Source organism: Musca domestica, unplaced genomic scaffold (assembly GCF_030504385.1).
Source record: "Musca domestica strain aabys unplaced genomic scaffold, Musca_domestica.polishedcontigs.V.1.1 1, whole genome shotgun sequence".
NCBI classification, from domain to species: domain Eukaryota; kingdom Metazoa; phylum Arthropoda; class Insecta; order Diptera; family Muscidae; genus Musca; species Musca domestica.
The window spans coordinates 38,491,789-38,516,050 of NW_026712114.1; the positions used below are offsets into that span (position 1 = coordinate 38,491,789).

General features: G+C 35.4%; 1 protein-coding gene across 1 annotated transcript in view; it reads right to left on the reverse strand.

The window, feature by feature from the left end:
* Positions 1-546: 546 nt before the first annotated feature.
* Positions 547-24,262, reverse strand: part of LOC101896841 (retinol dehydrogenase 13-like) — a 118,941-nt gene continuing 95,225 nt past the window's right edge. Inside the window, exons 4-5 of the mRNA XM_059122558.1 lie at positions 1,435-1,581; positions 547-1,118 (exon numbers count right to left, since the gene is read on the reverse strand). Of these exons, the coding sequence (XP_058978541.1) occupies positions 848-1,118; positions 1,435-1,581 (418 nt within the window). The 3' untranslated portion in view covers positions 547-847. The remainder of the gene's footprint in view (positions 1,119-1,434; positions 1,582-24,262) is intronic.

A 24,262-nucleotide genomic window follows, 5' to 3' on the forward strand; every position in this document is an offset into this window, starting at 1 on the left:
TCGCTTCATTTCCAGCACACAATGGTCACCAAAATCTCCGGTTACCAATCAGTTGGACTATTGTGTCTGGAGTATTTTGGAGAGCAAGGTTGGCACTAAAAAATACGAAAATGTCAATCACCTCAAGCCAGCGCTTCAGATGTTACTTCGTGTTCCCACTTTACAGAATTAGTCCTCGCTAATAACCTTTCATATAGGTCCATGTTGACCCATTGTCGAACTGTTCCTCTGAAAAGTCGGTATATTAGTGAGTTTAGCCACATTTTTCAACAAATTTGTTTCAAAGTTGGTGATTGCAGTTGCAAAAGAAATTTCTCTACTGGACTACGTTTTCGTGTAGATCCATATAACGATGGCACCTAATATATCGATACTCTTAAGATATATTTTGAATATTTTTGTGTGGTCTTATTTTGGTCTAAGCTGGTGTAGGTTATAAACGAATGCCTCTAAAATTAAAATCATATATTTACTTTAATATCTTCTCATTATACTTACAATTCATGTGACTTGTATGCCAGTTAAAGAAAATTACCAAGAAACGCGGAACATTCATTCGCACTGAATTATTTATTAATGTATGACAAACAAGACAAAAAAAATACGAAAAGACATAAAAGGATTACGAAAGTTATGTAAATAAAAATCCATAAAGATGATTGCTTTAATTAAATTCTGCGCCATTGTTCACTTTCACATTACATCCAGCCATCCATGCAGCAGCTACATCCTCTGTGTGTCTGACTGTTGTCTGTCGGTGGTTGGAGGAATTAGCCGCAAAAGACGCTAACCAATAAAAGCAGATTGTATGTTGGTGTTGTTGTTGTTGTTTTTGTCGCAGTTTCTGTTACCATCTCTGCTGAATGTTTGATGTGTCTGCAGATGTTGACGACGCCGACGACGATGATGGGGGTGGTGGTGTTGGTGTTGCTGAGGTTGCGGCTGTTGCCGCCTTTGATTCCTCTGCAGATGCTATTCGAATTTCGTTCTCCTTCTCTTCTCCTTTATCAATTTCCAATTTGGTAGCTATCTTCAAAATTCGCATGGTTTGTTGGTATAATTTTTTGGCCAGTTCTTTGTCTTGCCCCAGTGGTGAGGAGACTGCAATTTCGCAATCGCTGTGAAAAGTAAGAGAATGACAAAAGAAATTAACAAACAATGATGAACGCCGCCAGAGTCGAAGAATAGGAGGCAAAACTCTAAATGGAATGATTAAATACAATAGAGAGGTTTAATAAAACTTTTACTCGTTGCTAAGCCAACTACGGACGAACAAAAGTGCCATCAGTTGAAAAGTGAAAATTATATTTGAATGGAGCTACTTGAAATAGATGGTGGCCGTCATTCAGTCAGTGGGTATTTCACCACCATCCTTCCTCCTCCCTAACCACTAAACTTGAATAAGAATGATGAAAATTAATAAATCAAACTTACTTGAAATATTCGCCTGTTACATGTTTCAATTTGGGATCTGTGGCCAGGCGTATGGCGGATTGTGCACCCTGCGATGGGTTCTTCATGAACATCCACATCCAGGGATAAGTCATGACTCGAACACAAAAGGCCGACATAAGTGGTGAGCTGAACCATCCATTCATCCAACATTCATTCGAGTTCGTTTCGCCATAGTTAGGTCCAGACGAAAATCGTCGTTGTCGTCATCGTCATCATCGCCATCACCATCCGGAAGGAAGGAAGTGTCCAACCAGAAGAGCATGCCAGAGAACCAGCAACAAACAACGGCAACAGCACCAGCACCAGCATCGACATCAGCAATAGCAGTAATCGAAAAGAGATTTTAAAAAAGAAAGTACAACATGAACATTTGGTTAGGTTCAAGTGCGAGAGTGAAGTACAGTTAGTTCATGATAAAGGGAAATGGGATGAATCAGCGGAAACCGTAGCACATTTTTAGGTTAAATACGGAAATGCGGCATTTCTCATCGTGGTTTGGAATACAAATGTTTAAAATATGTGACTTAAGTTGGCGACGTAATGTACAAGTTGAGGCACAAGAGAAATGAATTATATATGCAATATTGAAATTTAATTAATAACATTAAATTCTTGAACTAAATATGTATAAACAAGGAGAAAATACATTAATACACTCCGCCATTGGGTAAAGAAAAAATTTTTATATAAAAGTATCTGAACACGCTTGAAGTGTTCCACATTGAACACATATACCTTGAAGATCGTTTCGATGATTCAGTTAATCTTGTGAGTGAGACCGTTTTATGGGGGCCATACCAAAACGGTAAAAACGACAATTTTATATTACAACAAGTAAGAAAAAGGCTATAGCCGCGCGGGGCCGACACTACAATATGTTGGAAGCCGCCTTATGTCCTTATCCATTTTGGAAGATTTCGATTTTGAAATTATGTCATACAGCACTGCCCAGATATTACCCTTAGCATTTGGACCAGGAGCATTTGCACAATATTTACTCACTCCGTCGTGCTGTTAGTGGTTGTGGTCCATTTTACAGCTAAATATAATCCAATGGTCATACATTCTCATACAAAATTTCGTGTCCATTGGCTGGAATTGTGTGATCCGGAAAATTGTTCTGTTTTTGGTTCATTTGAACCCCTAAATATTTTGCGATCATCTTTAAAAGCAAGAGGCCTTCTGTATCTCCAAATGAAGTCTCATCTATATGATTTGCTTGTCTCCTATATTTGGCTATATTCGACAACGAAATCAGCATACCCAAGTAAAAAAGCAGTAAGTTCGGCCGGGCCGAACTTTGAATACCCTCCACCATTTGGAACGAATTAGAAATTTTTCAAAAAAAAAAAAAAAAAAAAAAATCCATTAAAAATTCTATTAAAATCGTTAAAATAATTAATATCGGAAGGTGGGGGCGGATTTACGATATTGTGGACCTATATAGACAAATCTTTGTCTAGGGGTAAAGTGCTCACAAAGCACTCCTTGTGTGGATTTTCAGATAATTCCATTGAAAATATGGAAAAAATCATCAAAATGTCGAATATCGGGAGGTACCGTTATATGGGTAATATACGATATCGTGGACCTATATAGACAACTCTCTTTCAGAGGGTAAAGTGCTCACAAAGAACCCCTTGTGTACAATTTCAGACAATTCCGTTGAGAAATGTGGCTAAAATCATCAAAATACCGAATATCGGGGAGTACCGTTATATGGGGGACATACGATATCGTGGACCTACATAGACAACTCTCTTTCAGAGGGTAAAGTACTCACAAAGAACTCCTTGTGTAGAATTTCAGAAAATTCCGTTGAAAAATGTGGCTAAAATCATCAAAATACCGAATATCGCGGGGTGCCGTTGTTTGGGGGCTATACGATATCGTGGATCTATATACATAATTCTCTTCCAAGGGATAAAGTGTCCACAAGATACTCCTTGTGTGTATTATCAGACAATTCCTTTGAAAAATGTGGCTAAAATCATCAAAATACCGAATATCGAGGGGTACCGTTATATGGGGGATATACGATATCGTGGACCTATATAGACAATTCACCTTCAGAGGGAAAGATACTCACAAGGCACTCCTTGTGTGGAATTTCAGGCAATTCCATTGAAAAATATGGCTAAAATATTTTTGCAAAAAGCATTTGTTTGGACCAAGGGCGAACCCTATTGAAATTGGGGATAATCGGTCAAAATCCAACTCCCATATATATCTTCGTCCGATTTGATTTCTATTGTGCGCCAAATGTGTAATATTAGTCCAAATTGGCTAGATATTGGCATATTCGACCAAATTGAGCCTATAAACATGTGTGTCAAATTTGATCGGAGCTGATATATCTTTAGATCCCATATATATTTTTCAGCCGATGTGTTATGTTTATCTTTCACAGACGTAATAAGCTCTCCGTAACATAGGTATTCGTGGACATATATCAAATACAGCTTAGAAGTACCGTTGCCTAACTTTATCGAGATCGGTTCAGAATTGGATATGGGTCCCATATATTTTTTTAAGCGATTTCAAGTCTATTGAGCACTAAATGATTAATATAAACCGGAATTGAATCGGGTTTGGCATTCATTCGTATAGATATAGCCATAGGCTCCCTAGGTCATATACAAAATTAACAATATCTCTTCTTCGGAAACTCCCCCATATAGGGTCAACAGTTTAAATAATCATAACCCAAGTCGAAATATATTTAAATAAATGGACATTGGCTGAGGATATACATCTGTTGGCAAATCCGACTGATACTTTTTAACTTGTTTTAATCCACATTTATTTACCATTTCTTATTTCATGGTGGGCTTTACTTTGCTTTAATTTAATCCTTTTAACTTATGAAATAAAAAAATCTGTAAATTATTTCTTAAACTTGTCCATCATCTTAGCCAATTATCGATGAGACAACTTTGCTAAAAATAATAAATTTTTATCGTCGATAAGAGACGCAAAAACACTAAAGTTCCAATAAAAGTTGTGTGCCACAGTCTTTCCTTTGCTGACCACAGCAGTGCACAACAATTCCGTTTCATTTCATTAACTAAGGTACTCACTACTGGCAGTAACAATTCCAACTGCAAGTAAACGAAACGTTGAAAGCAGATTGCGTTGCAAACTCATCGACGACAATGGAACAAACTACCGAAGAAGGAGAAGAAGAATTCTTCTCAATTGAGGTCAGGGTAAAATTATTGAAACCAATGTTCCACAGAGAATACTATATCGGCATATTGTTCGTTTCTACTCCTACTCCACTTGGAAAAGTTCAATAGAACTTTGAGGCTTAGCTGATCTGTGTGTGTGCAAGTGTTTGTGTAGTTGAATAAAAGGGTTTTAAATACATTTTGGTTTGAGATTAAGTTGTGTCGAAGCACGTTTGTCTTGTGAAATGGATAAACTCTGGCCAAGAACTGTTGGTGTGACGATTAAAGTTTGGCAATTATAAAATTTCACTACTTTAGCAACTAATTAAATTGTGATAATTTTCTAAATGCGCCATGAAAAGGGAAAGCAGCCAAGTGTTTATAATGTGACACAATGGAACACATTCCCAGTGAGTTGAAGGTCTTGTGGAAGTATAGCAGACGGTTGGTTATATCTTGGTCGTTATGATTCACACTAAACGGGTAATTTCTGTACTTTTTAAATATTTTGATTTTTTTTTTAGATTTGAGGAAGAGTTTTCTAAAACGCAATTTTTCTATTGGATACTGAAGTAGTCTAACGATGCTCATACTTATACAAGTCCCTTGATGTTCTTTTCTTTAAAAGTTATATTATTCGAAAATTTAACAATCATCTTGAAAATCAAATTTTCTCCAACTTTACCTTTATACCCTACACCACATAGAGGTAAGGGTATTATTCCTTTGTGCATTTGTTTGTAACATGGATAAGGAAGCGAGATAGACCCATAGGTACTTTTGAGTGTCTTCATAAAATTACTTTCTTTATAAATCAGTCCGACTGTCCGTCCATGTATCCTTGTGAACAAAATGCAGGTCGCATTTATTATCCGATTGAGATGAAGTTTTGCAAACCATATTTTTTTGGTCCAAGGACGAACCCTATTGAAATCGGTGATAATCGGATCAGATTTAGATATAGCTCCCATATATCTTCAACCGATTTCGGGTTAATTGTGCACCAAATGACCAATATATGTCCAAATGAATTCGGTACATCCCACCGAATTCACACTAGCAGCAACTTAATTAAAAATCGGTTCAGATATAGCAATAGCTGCCATATATATTTCATCAGATATCAAATACAACTCTGAAATAAGTGTATCAAATTTTGTCAATATCGGTTCAGATTTGGATATAGCTCCCATATAGATCCTCAACCGATTGTGCACTAACTATCCAATATCAGTCCAAAGGTCGTGGATTTTGGTACATCCAACCATATTCAGTCTAGAAGCAAGTACATCGAATTCGGAGAAAATCGGTTCAGATACAGCTATAGCTCCCATATATATATTTCAATCGATTTGGTATTTAAGTCCCTCAAATTCGTAACATGCATTCGACAACAATAATATTTGGTACCAGATATCTTACAGAGCTCAGAAATACCTCTGCTAAATGTTACCAAGATCGGTTCAGATTTGGATATAGGTCCCATATTTATCTTCATCGGATTTCGGGTTAATTGTGCACAAATTGGCCAATATCAGTCCGAAAATCCTGAATCTTGGTGCATCCAACCAAATTCAGTCTAGAAGCAAGTACATTAAATTTGGAGGAAATTAGTTCAATAGATCCCATATACAGAGTTGCCCATATTCGACGGACCCATGACTCTTTGGGCCCATTCCAATCGACGAGGCTTGTCCGCAGGCAACATTCTTTGCGTCAATTGAATTTTGTACGGGAACAAATGCAAATCAATGCGAATAATCCGTTGTAAAGTGGACCGAGCCATGTCCAACTGCTGAGAACGGCGTTTTTGGGATGTTCTTGGGGACCTCTCAACACTGGCTCGTACGGCAGCGATATTCTCTGCCGATCGCCTTGGTCGACTTTTATATGGCCTCTTTGGATTAGAAAGAGCCTTACCAGTCGAAAATTTTTCGTATAAACGCTTAATGGTGTTCTTAGAAGGCGCACTTCTCACATTTTTTAATGTTTTAAAAGCACGTTGAGTTTTCACAATTGACTTCTTCTGTTGAATGTACATTTCAGAGCGCTCGTGTGGCGTGTATTGGTTCATGGTAAAAATCTGCTTGGACTGACGCTTCAAACGCGGTATGTCATTAAGCGATGTGACATCTCTGTCAAAAGTTATGGCGTTGCCAGATGGGACCGTCGAATACGATTTGTGCATGAGTCCATTCGTAATATGCAGTCGACAACAATTATATTTGGTACCAGATTTCTTCTAAAGCTCGGAAATATCTTTGCCAAATTTTATCGAGAACGGCTAAGATTTGGATATAGCTCCCATATATACCCTTAATCCGATTTCAGGTTTTTTTTGGCAAATAATGGCCAATATCAGCCCAAATGGAACGAATTCCGGGACGTACGTTACCATTTTGTGTACCTCGGCTCCGACATATATTTTTTAATAGAAACCTTCTCCAAGTGATATCATGCACTGCCCTAAGCCAAATGTTGATAGGTGGTATAATCTACTTGAAATAAGTTGTTTCGTTATGGGAGCTCTACTAGATGTGCATAGTGGTGTAGGATACTGCCCGACTTTTGACTTTTCCTCACTAGTCCAGTCATGGCAGAAGAATACAGATATACGCATCAACGCTTGGGAGCACTGATATGTCAAAAAATTGTAAATGTTTCTTCAAATATAAGTAGATTTTTATATGTTTTCTTATACGACGTCATTCGGAGGTTATTATAATCCGCATTTTTCAACAATTTTTGCAAATTTAAATAATCTTTCATTCAACATTTTCAATTCCAAAATTGGTTTGACAGTTCATTGTCCCAGCAGCTGTATCGATACGGCTACCTATATTCTTCTACCATGAGCCCAGTGTACTTTTTTTCTCATTTTGTTTCCTTATCTTCTTTTTCCATACTTTGTTCTTTTTCTCCACAATACCCTGTTAATGAACTTAGTTTTAACAGTAAAAATGTAAGGTTGCTGTTTATATTGCCCTAATTTGGTGAATGCAAACAAGTGGACAAAGAGATGACTAATCATTAATATTTTGCTTGGGATAATTAAAATCATTAATTTTGTTGTTGTGAAAATATTCATCCCTCTAATTTTGCAATGGGGCTGTATTTTATGCTTCTTTTTGGCTTGCCTTTGTTCTCATCGTCATTGTTTGGTTAATAGTATTAGTGATATTCTGAAATATGTTATTGTTTTACATTTTCTTTGGAAAAGATTTGTGGAGGTAATGTGCTTGAGAAGCATTTTGCTGGATTTTATGAAAAGATGCCAATTTAGGAAAAATTTAGGGAATGGGGGAAAAACAATTATTACTTGTTCAAAAACATGATTTAAAACCATTTTGGTATAGAATTGTCTTTGCCGCATTCCAGTTATTAAAAAAGTTTGATTTCAATTATAATTAGCTGTACTTTCTTGTTTTGTAATTCAGTAGTGGGATTTTCTAAGTAATTTTTTGAGTTACCTACAAAAATCGGTAACATTGAAACTTACAATTTTGATATAAAAGAAGTTAAAGTTAATAACATTGGTATCTATTGGTAGGTCTTTGATATCGTCGCTTTCTTAGCGAAAAATATCGTTAATTACCGAAATTATATCCATTTTAATTTTACCGACTTTTGTCCCTATGTGTTGCGGGTATTTTAAGTTTGATTGGAGCAAAAATTATTCAACACCACGAAAAATTGGTTTCCCATATAGTAAAGTGTATATAGATCTTCCTATCTCGGCGAGCTGATCTGTCTGTCCGTCTGTCTGTTGTAATCAATCGAACGAATTGGGATAGAAGTCTAAAATGTTTATTTTGCAGGTTAAGTTTATAAATGGGCCATGTAGGTCCACGTTTTCATATAGCCCCCATATAACGGTACCTCCGGATATTCGGTATTTTGATGATTTTGGCGACATTATTCATGGGAAGTGTTTCAAATTTGGTGTTTGAAGTTCGTAATGGATACTACAGCCTGTGACAGAAAATTGTCTGTGCAGGTCCACGTCTTCATATAGCCCCATATAACGGTACCTAGCAAAGTTTCACCGAAGTAGTTTCAAATTACGTAAATAGAGTTGGTAATGGGAACTACAGTCTGTGACAGAAAATTTTGTATGCAAGTCGAGGTCTTCATTTAGGACCCATATATCAATACCTCCCTATATTCGTTATTTTGACGATTTTAGGTACAATACTCAACAAAATTGTTTGAGATGTCGTATTTGAAGTTCGTAATGGATGCTATAGCCTGTGACAGAAAATTGTGTATGCAGGTCCAGGTCTTCGTATAGCTCCGATATAACGGTGCCACCCTATATACGGTACTTTGCTGCTTTTAGCTACATTATTCACCACTTTTGCTGCTTTTAACCACATTATTCACCGTTTATTTCAAATTTCGTATTTGATTATAGCAATGGCTTATGACAAACAAAGCCTATGTAGGATAACACGGCGGAGACCCCAACATAACGGCTATATTCGGTATTTTTAAGATTTTAAAAGAATTTTTAACGGATTTTATTCTTGATAATTTCGAATTCGTTCCAAATGGTGGAGGGTATTCAAAGTTCGGCCGAACTTACTGCTTTTTAACTTGTTTATGCTGATTTCATTGACGAATATAGCCAAATATCGAAGACAAATATCATATAGATGAGTCTAAAATTGGAGATACATGCATTTAGAGATGATCGCAAAATATTTAGAGGTTGAAATAAACCAAGAACAGAAAAATTGTCCTGATCGCACAATTGAAAACAATCGACATGGAATTTTCCATGAGAAGATAGTTAAGGACAGGGAAGAAGTCTAACAAAGTGCGTTAATATTGGGCAAATATCACTGATCAAAAAGCTAAGGTAATATCTAGCCACTGCTCTATGACATAATTTTAAAAGAGAAATCGTAAAAATGGATTTGGACATAAGGGGATATGGTAGAATATTGTAGTGTTGTAGGGTATCACATGGTCGGCCCCGCACGATTTTAGCATTTGCTTCATTGTTATACATACAGATTTATGGAAATAGGCGTGGCCAGTTCCTCTGACTTTCAATAGAGGGAGGGTCAATAGTACCACGTATACCTAAGTCAAAACAAGTAAGCAAAGGCTATAGTCGTGCGGGGCCGACTATGTTATACCCCACAGCACTACAATGTGTTAGAAGCCCCCTTATGTCCAAATCAATATTGGAAGGTTTCGCTTTTGAAATTAAGATTTTGACTAGGGACATTTGCCCAATATTTATGCACTCCTTCGAGCTGTTAGTTGTTGTGGTCCATTTTACAGCTAAATATAATCCAATGGTCCTCCAAAATGCTACAATTCTTCCCTGTCCATAACTCTCTTCACAGGCGTTTCGATTGGCTTCAATTGTGTGATTGGAAAAACATGTCTGTTTTTGGTTAATTTGAACCCCTAAATATTTTGCAATCATCTCCAAAAGCCCCTCTGTGTCTTCAAATTTAGACTCATCTATATGATTTGCTTGTCTACGATATTTGGCTATATTCGTCAACGAAATCAGCATAAAAAGGCCAGAAGTTCGCCTTTTGTGTATTTCGGATATCGCCTGTATGTAATACTGTTACTTTTTCACACAAAATTAGTGGTCCGTTCCACCCGCTGTCCTAAACTCTAACTTTATGCGAGATTTCGTGTCCTTTGGTTGCTATTTGTGACCTTTATAACGGCTGCAAAATCAGGAACATTTTTAGTTGTTGGTCCATTTCAACACCTATTATATCGCGGACATCTTTGAAAACAATACGCCTAGCCCTTCTCAGCCCAACCCTACCCTTGTGAAAATTTTCGTGAGGATCGGACGATATTTGCAATACTTATATAATATCCCCAACCTGTGTTGTAAGGTGAAAGAATATTACAAAATATTATAAGTCAAACTGAAAAAATTGCATGCGATAAAAAATATAAAAAAATTAAAAAATGTCATAAAAAATATTGCAAAATCTTTATTAACATCATTATAGGCATATTTTTCTGCGATTTTTTTAGATTTTATACTTTTATGTCAAGAGGGCATTCTGAATTGACAAACTTTGTCAAAATCGGTCCAGCCATTCTTGAGATATAAGGATTCTAACTAACATCTCCTCCCTTTGTATATACACATTGTATATACTTCGCTATGTATAACCGACATATTTACGGCATCTACGTAACGGTCATAATTGACCTGTTCGTCTATTTGTGATTTCGCCGAGATTAAAAATATTCGCGGTTTAATGGAAAATTTAAGTTTTATTTAATACAAATGTTGTGGCCTATTTCACCCACTAAATATTACCCGATGACTATCAAAATTGGAAGGCATGTGTCCAGTCACAAGATCTAGCCTCATGCTAACTTCCGCTTTGATTGGTCTATAATTGCGACCTGTAGAACAACTGCAAAATCATTAATTTTTTCAGTTTTCATTTCAACCCCCAAATATTATGCGATCATCTCCAAAAGAAATAGTGTTCTATTCTGACCCTAGCCCCACCTCCATTCTAAATTTCGTGAAGATCGGGCCATAATTGCGACCTGTAGAGTGATTACAAATTGACATGGACAGACGGACGGACGGACATACATAGCTAGATCGCCTCAGCTCGGCGAGATAGGAAGATCCATATATACTTTCCTATGTGGGAAATCAATATTTCGTGGTGTTACATAATTTTTGGCCCAATCAAACTTATAATACCCAAACACATAGTGTTGTAGGGTATAAAAATGGACGTCAAAGTAAAAACCTAACTCGGGATCCAGCCGATTTCAACTGAATCAATTACTAACGAACGACATATGATTTTTATGTATGTTGATATTGATTGAAAGTAGGCGTGGTCCCCAAATAAATACTTAGGTTGGAGGGAAAATCAACAGTATCTCTTGTAATAATTTCAATCAGATTTATATCTTCATTATTTTGGCAAATATTAGGATTCAATTACCAGCAAACAACAATTCATTTTTATGCATATGGAAGATATTACATTCGAAAAAAAAATATATATTAGAATGCAAATTCAATAAATTATGTCATACTTTTGATAAAGAACTTAAGGGATTTAAGTAAGCTATCTTGCAAAATAATTTTCTCTCCTGTCGGATTAGAATAGTAACCCTTACAGCTGTTGCACAATTGGATAAATGTTATGTATTTGATGTATATTATAATATTTTTATTCATTTACCATTCTGGTGACGTTTGGTCCTGGATTTTGATTATAATTTTATTAATAGAAAGTCAAGGAGATCAAAAAAGCTTAATCGTTTTATCTCGTCGAGATATGAAGACTGGTGTACCAAAAGGATTATTTCGCAATGTTATATGTATTTTAAGCAAAACAAATTACCCGTTGCCCTCATTGTTGTGTAGGGTATAATTTCAAAAATTTATAACGGAATGTTATCCTCCATAGTAGCAGTAGTATTAATATCTATATATATAAATGTAAGTTGTGTTAGTTACTACGCTTATAACTTAAGAACCGCTGGATTAATTTTAACGATTCACACAAATTCGGAGTTGTCTACTCTCCGAAAAGGATAATATCCAAAAAAATCGCGTAAAAATGTGATATATTAACATTTTCATTTTGACTTTTCAAATGTACAATAGTAATGTTTTATTTTGCATGATTTTTTTCCATTTTGACTTACTTTTTTCTAATGTACATTTGTAGTGTTTTTTTATATTTTATTTTTGAATTCGAATATTTATACCAATTTATTTAATTGACTTGATTTCTTGAGAACTGAAATTGATGGCGGGTTACATGGAAGTGTAGTAGCGAATTATGTGGTGGCGAAACGGAATAGATGATATCGAAATAATTTAACGCGGTCACACCAAAGTTAAAAGATAATTACTTTTTCTAAATCGCTGAAAAATCATGAAAAAGAGATCTCATTGCAAAAATCAAAAAAACATTTTCAATGGAATCGAATTTTAAAGTAATAGTACATTCTATTGACAAACTTTGTAAGGAAGGATCTTAAAACATTTGCTGTAAAAAATCAGCAAAAAGTTGAAGACTTTTTCAATTTGTTATTCTTTTTTTTGTCAATTTTTTTTTTTGTGAACAAAATAAAGAATAATTTTTCACTAAAATAATTAAATAAGTGCGAAATAGGATGTTAACTGACATCTACCTTTCAACTCCAGGGCCTACACCGTGGGTTAGCTGGAAGATGCGAACACGTTTAAACAAACAAAAATGACCGAAAAAGCTTAATGGGGCTCATTTCAAAGCGTGACAATGATCCGTCCAATGAGAGCTCAAAATGCAAAATTCTTTGGGAGAATAATAAGTAATATACCAACATTGAAATAAAAGGTGCAAAATAGTAGAGCGAATGGGACTTTTAGTAAGAAAAGGTTTTATATCCTTCCAGAAATTCTTCCCAAACATTCAAAATACCTAAAATCACTTTTGCAGGTCTTTATATCGATCATAACTCATGGATAAGGGAACAACCCGATTTCATATTTATATAACCATCTATGATTTAAGTTATTTTTGGGGTCTTGGCCGGCCACTTTTTTCATTTTTTGGCCCTTATTTGACATTTTTGTTTCTAAGGGGGTAGATAACCTCTTCGCATAAAATTTGAAATTTTCAGAGTAGGGCCCATATTGGTATTGACCACATTCATCAATTGATTTGGCTAAAAAATTTAATTAATGCCACCCTGGGGTAGGGAACCATCATACAGATAATTGCCACATAGGAATTTATTTAAGTAAAGTCCCCACATTGGAGTATCCCCAAGTCCACTTTCACATCTAATGTGTGGTCAGAAAAGAAAATTTTGTATTCTATTGAATTTTTAACCCCCAAGAGAATATTGGTTGGGAACGTAGATTTGGGATGTGCATCCATATGAAATAAATTGTGGAAACACGAACAAATTACAAATAAAAATATGGACTTTAAGGGGTCTCCAACTTACAATTTAAATGGCAAATAAAATGAATTACCATCTTATCATTCTGCCCGCAATTATGAGGTGGATAAAACTATTTTTACTTATTTAAATCACGCGAAATGCTATGACATGTTATATTGTTCTGCTATATTTTTGATTTGGCCTCTATTTGTCATCTTGGATTATAAGGGGTAGAAGAAAGTTTTCAATGTAGGTCGATGTTTCGGAGTAGTGCCCATATAAAGAAGGTACCTCCTAATTTAACCACATTTCAAAGAATTTGGCTAATAATGCATATTAGGGGTGGGGGTGAAAATCTTACACTAAAATTTCAACATATCTACAAATTTTCGAATTTTTATCCATGTTATAATACCCTCTCAAGTCCACCTTTTGGCGGACAAACAGACTGACATGGTTAGGGGGACTTATGAGGACTCTAATGCACAATCTAAGTTGCTAATGGGTTTAAAAAAGTAATTAACTTTGGCTATTCTTAAATCATTCAGCCCTCAATTATGTAGTATACAAAATACAGCAAATTCCAAATTACTGCTCATTTGACTGGAAGATTTTGCTACGATTTTTACCATATTAAAAATTAATTTGATCCCTTATATGGCGATAAGATTGATATATACTTTTTAATAGATTTGTATAGCACATCCACACAGTTGAAGCCCACGGTTTAAATTTTGAAGCCCACTGGTTAAAAATGGGTACAGGTATTTTAAAACAATTTAAATCGACATGTACGTGAACACTTATATCAGTCATATCTGTGAATAATTATGCTTGGGAATATATGCATAATAGACAAAAACTACGGGCCGGCAACGCGGACCGGGCCAGCTAGTATAAATATAAAATGTAAAAATTTATAGCAATGGCATATTGTTTTCTCTTTCAATGTTGTATGAATATACTGAAACAGACCTTAAAGTTTTTCCAAGGAAACACATATATTTTTATTGAACCTTCCCAGCACTTATTTGTTTTCCATGATTCGTTAAACCTCTTAAACAAAATAAGCAAAGTCATTAATAAAATTCGATACAAGACCGCAAAAAACATACTTCAGTTTCACCTAATTAAGGGCTACAAATAATGATTCAGTGGCACAGTTTCCCAATGCCAGTAAAGTATTTTACCTGCCGACACCAAGGGACGAAAACACATTACGGCGAGTTTTGTTGTCCTTTTCCATTCGGGGGAGGTAAATATTCAAAAATGGTAGATGTCGGTTTGGTGGCAATAAATATCAGCGGCGTTCATGTGAACGAACGGAACACATTGTTGAAAGGACTAAACTGCTAAACAGCAAAATAAATTCTCAATTAAAACTGGACGTAATTAGGGGTTTATGGCGTCTTAAAAGCATTTTGCTCGACGACCCCCCGACTTGTATGCCCATTTATTCTTTCATCATTGTATTGTGCTGCCTGTTTCGTTCGTGGGACTAGCGTGTTGTTGTGGCTACGCGGTAATACTGGTACTGCGACTGGTACTTGCTGCTGGTGGTCCAACCATCTTATGCTGCTTTAATTCTTGCGGTTGTCGTGCGGCGTTGGCCATATTTGCTATGACACTACTGCCGCGAATGCTGCCGACATCGCCAACATCTAGAAAGATACGAGCAATAAACTTTGGCTGCGGCTGTCTCCTTATTAAATACCATTTGAATAGCTTTTGTTTCCAATTGTGAGGGTAGAAATTGTTTTCGTATTTTTTTCCAACAAATGGCTTAGAAAGCCAAAGTCATTTTTTAATTGGCTAATGTTTATTTCGTTGGCTGTGAAAGGATTCTTTTGAAAAAAATAATTTTTGAATTAACAAAAGCGAAAACATAAAATAAAACTCTGTTGGGATGCTCAACGAATTTTCTCAAAAATAGCATCTCCATGTATACGCATATATATATTTAGCTTGTCTAAATAAATCCAATTTAAAGAATATTAAAACGTAATTATTTTTTTCTTGCGGGGGTAGATAAACAATAACTTAAAAGTGAAACTTTGATATTTTTAGAATTTAAATGATGTTAAAATTTTTTATATCGAATATTAATTTGCTATTATTATTCAGAATACAGGATGATATAAGATTTTCTAATTTTATTGAATGAAAACAAAAAATGTCGGAAATAGCATCAAATTTTAGAATAAGTTTAGATTTGTTCGAATTCGTCATCTTTGGCACGAATTATGGCCTTCAAACGGCCAATGAAACCGTCACACGCTGCCCGAATGTTGCTCTGCGGTATTTTGGTCCATTCCCGGCGAAGCGCTTGCTTGAGGTGATCAATATTTTGTATTTTTTAGTGCCAACCTTGCTTTCCAAAATACTACAGACACAATAGTCCAACGGATTGGTATCCGGCGATTTTGGTGGCCATTGTGCGCTGGAAATGAAGCGAGGAACCTCATTTTGTAACCATTCTTGGGTGGAGCGTGCTGAGTGCGATGGTGCTTAGTTCTGTTGGAATGTCCAAGGTCTGCGGACAAAATGTTTGCGTGCCCAAGGCTTTAATACACCCTTCGGAATGTTTTCGCTATAATATTCGGCATTTATTCTGATGCCATGCTCGATTAATACGAGAGGAGAGCGACCATCGGCTGTTATGGCGATCCACACCATCACCATGGCCGGCGCTTGAGTTCTGGTGGCCAACCGAAGGTACACATTTTCAGCTGACCTTTTTGGTAAGTAAACACGATCATCTTGTTTGTTTACAAACTGCTGGACTACGAATATTTTCTCAGAGGAAAAAACCAAATTTGGCCAAAATTTGACCAATTTCGGCCAAGCAAAGTAGCTCTTTTGAGTCTATTTTCTCCCTGTTGCGGTACATCGCACTTTTGCACTTTTTTTAATATTCATGGCCTTACCCCGAGCTCGTTTTTTAATATATGCCGAATGGAATATTGCGATATGTTCAGCTCACGAGACATTTTTCGGCCACTGCGACGCGGGTTTCGATCAAGTCGCTTCTTTACTTTTCGAGGCATTTCTACTGATGTTGCTGTTTTCTTCCGTCCACTTCCTTGACGTCGGGCTACGCTACCATTAACGAGCGATGGTACGAGAAACAAAAGATTTATTCATATTTAAATGCTGGAGTGGTCTAACGATAGCCACTTATGGTTTTCCATCCATATATAAAAAATCACACTATCACGCTTGAATTCCATCACGAAAAACGTTTTTTCTGGACAATTTTAAGCAAAATGCTTTTGTACACTTGTAAACAATATAATGATCTGTGACTGGAATAAATTTAACAGCTGTCGGACGAGAAAGAGATGACAGCAGTCTGATGTTGGTTGCAGTTTTTTCATCTCACCCTGTACTTATTGTCTTAGACGAGGTAAAGCTCAGCTGGTCGTCATAGACGAGCTAAAGCTCAGCTAGTGGTCATAGACGAGCTACAGCTCATCTCGTCGTCATAGATGTGCTGAAGCTCATCTCGTCGTCATAGATGTGCTGAAGCTCATCTCGTCGTCATAGATGTGCTGAAGCTCATCTCGTCGTCATAGATGTGCTGAAGCTCATCTCGTCGTCATAGATGTGCTGAAGCTCATCTCGTCGTCATAGATGTGCTGAAGCTCATCTCGTCGTCATAGATGAGCTGAAGCTCATCTCGTCGTCATAGATGTGCTGAAGCTCATCTCGTCGTCATAGATGTGCTGAAGCTCATCTCGTCGTCATAGATGAGCTGAAGCTCATCTCGTCGTCATAGATGAGCTGAAGCTCATCTCGTCGTCATAGATGAGCTGAAGCTCATCTCGTCGTCATAGATGAGCTGAAGCTCATCTCGTCGTCATAGATGAGCTGAAGCTCATCTCGTCGTCATAGATGAGCTGAAGCTCATCTCGTCGTCATAGATGAGCTGATCTGGTCTTTATAGATGATCTGCACGTCGGGGCGTCCAATTTATTAGTTTGCGTAACATTTGTATCAAACATATATAAATGGACTCGGCTTAATGGACAATATCGGCCGCGATTCAATTCTTCATTCTTTTCCTACATTTTAAAAATTCGTGGGTCATTAAAAATGCTAATTGACTTTCTGATTTGATCCGAATTTCGTGTAACTTAATATTTATTTCAAACTTTGAAGAGATGGTAAGAAAACCTATATGAATTTATTTTCTTTTTACTGGATTCGCTTTTCAACTCTCCTAAATGGCAACGATTTAAAATATTGCATTTTTTTGTTCAAAATTCATTGGAAGTTTTCGAAATCTTGAATTGAAGTGATACTTTGGAGGGTGTATATATTTATAAATATTGTGTTTTGTATACCTTCTTGTAGTCTTAAACAATTCCCCCACAATTCCCATTGAAAGATGGCCTTTTTTGTTTTAAAGTGACAATTAATTTAATTTGAAAGCTATCTCATTACCTTGACAGAAAAAGGTAAAATTGGACTTAGGAAGATAATGGTGTACCTTTATCAAGTGTCATGTCTAACTAGAAACGATTAATGATACTTTAATATTTAAATGATAACACATTGATAAAATTAATATTAATCACCTGGCCTTCTTGGTTTTTAATGTTTGAAATCTTTTATAGAATTGTGAGACTGTCTCAAAAATGTGGAAAATATCACACATTTACTATTTGCATGAAATTTGTTGATTGATTATCTTATGCTGAGTTCATTTAATTTCATAATCCTTAATACATAATCCTTGTTTTTGGAATATAAAAACATTCGGAAACATATTTTGACATTATATGTATTCTCAATTGTCAATATTTTTGTTAGTTTAAATTGGCCATATTTGTTACATTCCGTTTCTTCCAAAATTAATACTTTCCAACGCCGTTAGCCGTTTTCCCTTTTTTTTTGCCTGCTTGGGGTTACGTTACTGTGTAGTCCCTGTATTTTTTTTCTGTTTAGACAACACATTAAATGCCTCATTGAGCAGCATAAGCGGATCTTAAGGTTACAATAACTCATACAATGTAGAGCCAATCATCCAGTCGAACACACATGTTGTTGCCGTTATTATTCACATACACACACACACACAACAATAATCGACCACATACATATTTATCCAATACTGGTGTAATGCACGTAAATAAAGACTATAAGCCTCGTGGCTTTAGGAGGAAACTGAAAAGGAACAATATCGAATATTTTGGCAATCGTTTGGACATAGATGAGAGATAATAATTCAAACAAATAATTCAATTCCAATTTGAAGTGGCTAATATGCAACCTAATGCTGGGCATTAACTCAGAGTGACAATTACAGTTTAGTATCGATGGCTGGAAGCAGTTGGATATGTGTGTATAGAGCCCTAAGTGTTCATTGTCAATGTATATACATTAAATATTTATGAGTTAAGTAATGGGAAATTTGAAATGTACAGTTTGTCAAATAATTCTTTGCAAAATTAAAAAAAATATTTTTTTTTCATATATAAAGTAAAAATTTATTAAAGCTATTTTTTTCCATTTTTTTCTTTTACTATATATTAGATTTAATAGTAAATATTGATATTAATGAAAAAAATTATACGTTTCTACATTAAATAAAAAAATAAATACAAAAACAAAATAAAAGCAAATATTTCCTTATATAGAAACTTACATGTTTTTTTTATTAATGTCAATAGTAACTGTCACTTTTAATATAAAATAAAAGAAAAAGTGTAAGAAAGTTCATTTTTGTTTATACATTTTCAATTTAAATATCAAAATTACGACTTTTTTGCATTTTGCAAAGAATTATTTGACAAACTGTATGTGAATTCATGTTAAAAGACATATGCAAGTTTGTTGTAAGAAAGTTATATTAACAAAATTTATTAGTGATGACCAGTTGCTTGTAAAATTCTAATAAATCAGAAATTTTGATATATATAAGAAATATAAGGCTATAGTCGTGCGGGGCCGACCATGTGATACTCTACAACAATACAATATGTTAGAAGCCCCCTTATATCCAAATCGATTTTGGAAGATTTCGCTTTTGAAATTATGTCACGGAGCGCTGCCCAGATATTACCCTTACCCTTATTACGCGCTCCGACGTGCTGTTAGTTGTTTTGGTCCATTTTACAGTTAAATATAATCCAATGGTCATTCAAAATGCTAGAATTTTCCCCTGTCCTTAACTCTCTTCTCAGGCTTCAATTGTGTGATCAGGATTTTTTTTTGCCTTTGAATATTTGTATATGTATATCTGTATCTCCAAATTTAGACTCATCTATATGATTTGATTGTCTATGATATTTGGCTATATTCGTCAACGAAATCCGCATAAAAAAGCCAGAAGTTCGACTCATGTGAATTTCGGCTATCGCCTGTGACAAAAATGTAGTTGTCCATTCTTCTCGCTGTCTAAACTTTAACTTCATGCGAGATTTCGTGTCCTCTGGTTTTATTTGTGACCTCTATAACGGCTTCAAAACCAGGTACATTTTTAGTTGTTGGTCCTACCCCTAACACTAACCCTACCTTTGTGAAAATTTTCGTGAGGATCGAACGATAATTGCAATCTGCATATAATAACCCCAACCTGTGTTGTAAGGTGAAAAAATATTACAAAATATACAATTCAATATTATAAGTCAAATTGAAAAAATCGCATGCAATAAAAAATATGAAAAAATAAAAAAATGTCACAAAATTCTATAAAACCTATATTAAAATCTTTTTATTCGATTGTTTTAGATTTTATCCTTTTATGCCAAGGGGGCATTCTGAATTGATAAAATTTGTCAGGATCGGCCCAGTCATTCTTGAGATATAAGCATTCTAGCTAACGCCCCCTTCCTTTGTATACATTGAATATATTTCGCTATATATATCCGATATATTTACTATCGGCATCAACTTAATGTTCAGAACTGACCTGTTCGTTTATTTGTGATTTCACCGGTATTAAACATATTCACGGTTTAATGGAAAAGTTGACTTTAATTTAACACAAATGTTATGGTCTATTTTACCCACTAAATATCACCCGATGACCATAAAAATTAGAAGGCTTTTGGCCAGCCCTAAGCTCTAGCCCCATCCTAACTTCCTCTTCGATTGGTTTATAATTGCGACCTGTAGAGCAATTGCAAAATCAGGACATTTCATTTCAACCCCTAAATATTATGCGACCATCTCCAGAAGAAATAAGCTTCTATTCTGACTCCATGCTAAATTACGTGAAGATCGGGCCATAATTGCGACCTGTAGAGTGATTACAATATAAAATGGACAAACGGACAGACGGACGGACATATGTAGCTAAACTGACTCAGCTCGGCGATACTTTCCTATGTGGGAAACCAATATTTCGAGGTGTTGCATAATTTTTGGCCCAATCAAACTTACAATACCTCCAAAACACATAGTGTTGTAGAGTATAGAAATATATATCGGAGCCGAGTTGCACACAATGGAAACGTACATTCCGAAATTCATTCCATTTGGGCCGATATTAGCCATTATTTGCACAATAAACCTGAAATCGGATTAAAGATATATATGGGAGTTACATCCAAATCTTAGCCGTTCTCGATAAAGTTTGGCAAAGATATTTCCGATCTTTATGAGATATCTGGATCAAATATCATTGTTGTCGTATGAAACGCATATATGAGAACTAAAGCTATATCTGAACCGATTTTCAAATTTCAAATTTAATGTACTTGCTTCTAGACTGAATTCGGTCGGATGTGCCAAAATTCAGGACTTTTTGACTGATATTTGGTGCACAATTAACCCAAAATCGGTTGAATCGGCTGAACCGAACTTCATAAAATTTGGCAAAGATTTTTCCGAGCTCAATAATGGTACCAAATATAATTGTTGTTGAATGAATATTACGAGTTTGAGGAATTTTTACGCCAAATCGGATAAATCGTACATATGGGAGCTATAACTATATCTGAACCGATTTACACCATATTTTGAATTCAATTAAAATTTACAAAATTCAGTCCATTTGGGCTGATATAAGACTTTTGGTGCACAATAAACCTGATATCGGATAAAGATATATATGGGAGCTATATCCTAATCTGAACCGATCTCGATAAAATTTGACAGAGGTATTTTCGAGTAGTATCTGAATTCCGTTATTAAATATCATTATTCTGGAGTGCATATTACGCATTTGAGAGACTTAAAACCCCGAATCGGATGAAACATATATATGGGAGCTATAGCTATATAGCTGAATTCGGTCGGATGTACCAAAATGCAGGTCATGTGGACTTAGATTAGCCATTTGGTGCAGAACTAACCCGAAATCGGTTGAAGATATATGGGAGCTATATCTAAATCGCTTTTGCACGTCATTATATGGGTCATAACCCCAGTATAACGATACAGCACGATTTCAAGTATATTTTTCATTTTAACCATATTTTTATACCCTCCACCATAGTATGGAGGGTATATTAAGTTTGTCATTCCGTTTGTAACACCTCGAAATATACGTATTAGACCCCACAAAGTATATATATATTCTTGATCAGCATAAAATTCTATGTCGATTTATCAATGTCCGTCCGTCTATCCGCCTGTCCGTGTGTATTATGTCTGCAGGACTTTTGGTAATGAAAATGGGCCATGTAGGTCCACGTCTTCGTATAGCCCTCATATAACGGTACCTCCCGATATGCGGTATTTTTATGATTTTAGCGACATTATTTACTGGAATTGTTACAAAATTGGTATTTAAAGTTCGTAATATATACTACGGCTAAAGACAGAAAATGGGCCATGTAGGTCCACGAGTCCGTATAGCCCCCATATAACGGTACCTTCGATATTCGGTATTTTGATGATTTTAGAGACATTATTTACCGGAACTATTTCAAATTTTGTATTTGAAGTTCGTAATGAATACTACATCCTTTGACAGAAAATTGTCGGTGCAGTTCCACGTTTTATAACTCCCATGGTACCTCCCTATATTCGGTATTTTGATGATTTTAGCTACATTATAAACAGCTTTTTTTGAAGTTTCACATTTGAATATTGTAATAGTTTGTGACAAAAGGTGCCTATGCAGGTCCACGTCGTCGTATAGACCTTAATATACGACTACATTCGGTATTTTTAAGATTTTAACAGAAATTTTAGCAGATTTTATTTTTTTTTTAAATTATTAAATTTGTACAAAATGGTGTAGGGTATTCAAAGTTCGGCCCGGCCGAACTTACAGCTTTTTTACTTGTTTATACTAATTTCGGCAAATGTTGGTATTTGAGAAGAAACCATCCTTGGAAAAGATGATCGCGTTTTGGTATAACCATCATATAATTCAAGCTATTTTTGGGTCTTGGCCACTTTTTTAATTTTTTGGCTCTTATTATGGCGTCTTTGTTTCTATGGGAGTAGAAAACCTCTTCGCATACAATTTTAAATTTGAGGAATAGGGCTCATCTTTATCTTGAACACATTAATCAAATTAATTTGGCAAAAAAATTGTAGTTAGTCTACCCTAGGGTAGATAACCATCGTACAGATTATTTTTCAACATAGGCATTTATTTACGTTTAGTCCCCACATTTGTGTGCTCCCAAGACCACTTTCCCAACCAATGTGTGATCAGAAAAGAAAATTTTGTATTCTATTGAATTTGTAACCCCCAAGAGGATATTGGTTGAGAACGTAGATGTGGGATGTACGTTTATATGAAATAAACTCCGAAATGTCAAACTGGGACACATTCCGTCGGAAATTGTGACAGAAACATGAAAAAAATACACTTATTAGAACATAGCACGGGACCGAACATTTGTTTAATCGTCATTGGGGTCTCCAACGCACAATTCAGATGACAAAAAAAAAAAAAAAAAAAAACATTTTCTTCCGGTGATGGGTGTAAAAGAGTAATTATCTTTGACTATTCTGAAATCATTCTGCCTCTAACTATGAGGTGGACAAACATAAATACCACGCAAACGTTAGAAATACAAATGCCAAATTACAGCTCATTTGATAATCTCTTTACAGTACCCAAAATTGAGCTGAGTTTTCACATGGGGCTGTTATAGATGTTCTATGTCATATTGGTTTTTAACACTCAACGTAAAGCCTATGATTGAAAAATAAGATCAGACTATTCAAAATACCTAAAACCGACGATAGGCGAACATCTATTATAATATTTGCCATGAATATTAATTTCTTTTTAGAAATTGCTATGGAGTCATTGCTCATAAAAAAAATGTGCTGCTTACATAACTCAGATCTGAGATTTATCATGCTTTAAAAACATATGCATTAAAGACTAAAAGTATGGGCCGGCAACGCAGACCCGGCCAGCTTGTAAACTATAAATGAAATATTTTTCCATTAGATTTTTTAATACAATACCAGTTTTGGTGTCGATACATAAAATAAATGTATATTTTCCACAATTTCCAGAACTATAACTCGGCTTTAGCAATCACCCAAAGCTATGTAGTTTATTTTCCACATTTTTGTTTAAAAACTTCAAAGCTACCTTTATACATTTATCCTTTACTTAGTGTCAGTTCCTTAAATACTCTTCTCTCCTTTCATAAATTAATTTCTTTGCAGCAAAGTTTATGATAGTCCTTTATGAACTGGAAAAGTTTTCACAAACACCCGTATAGTATAACATGTTTAATCTTATAGTCGTCGTCTTTTCATAGTTTGTAGACTTGTAGTAGACAAGCTGGTGCATGAACACGAACGAA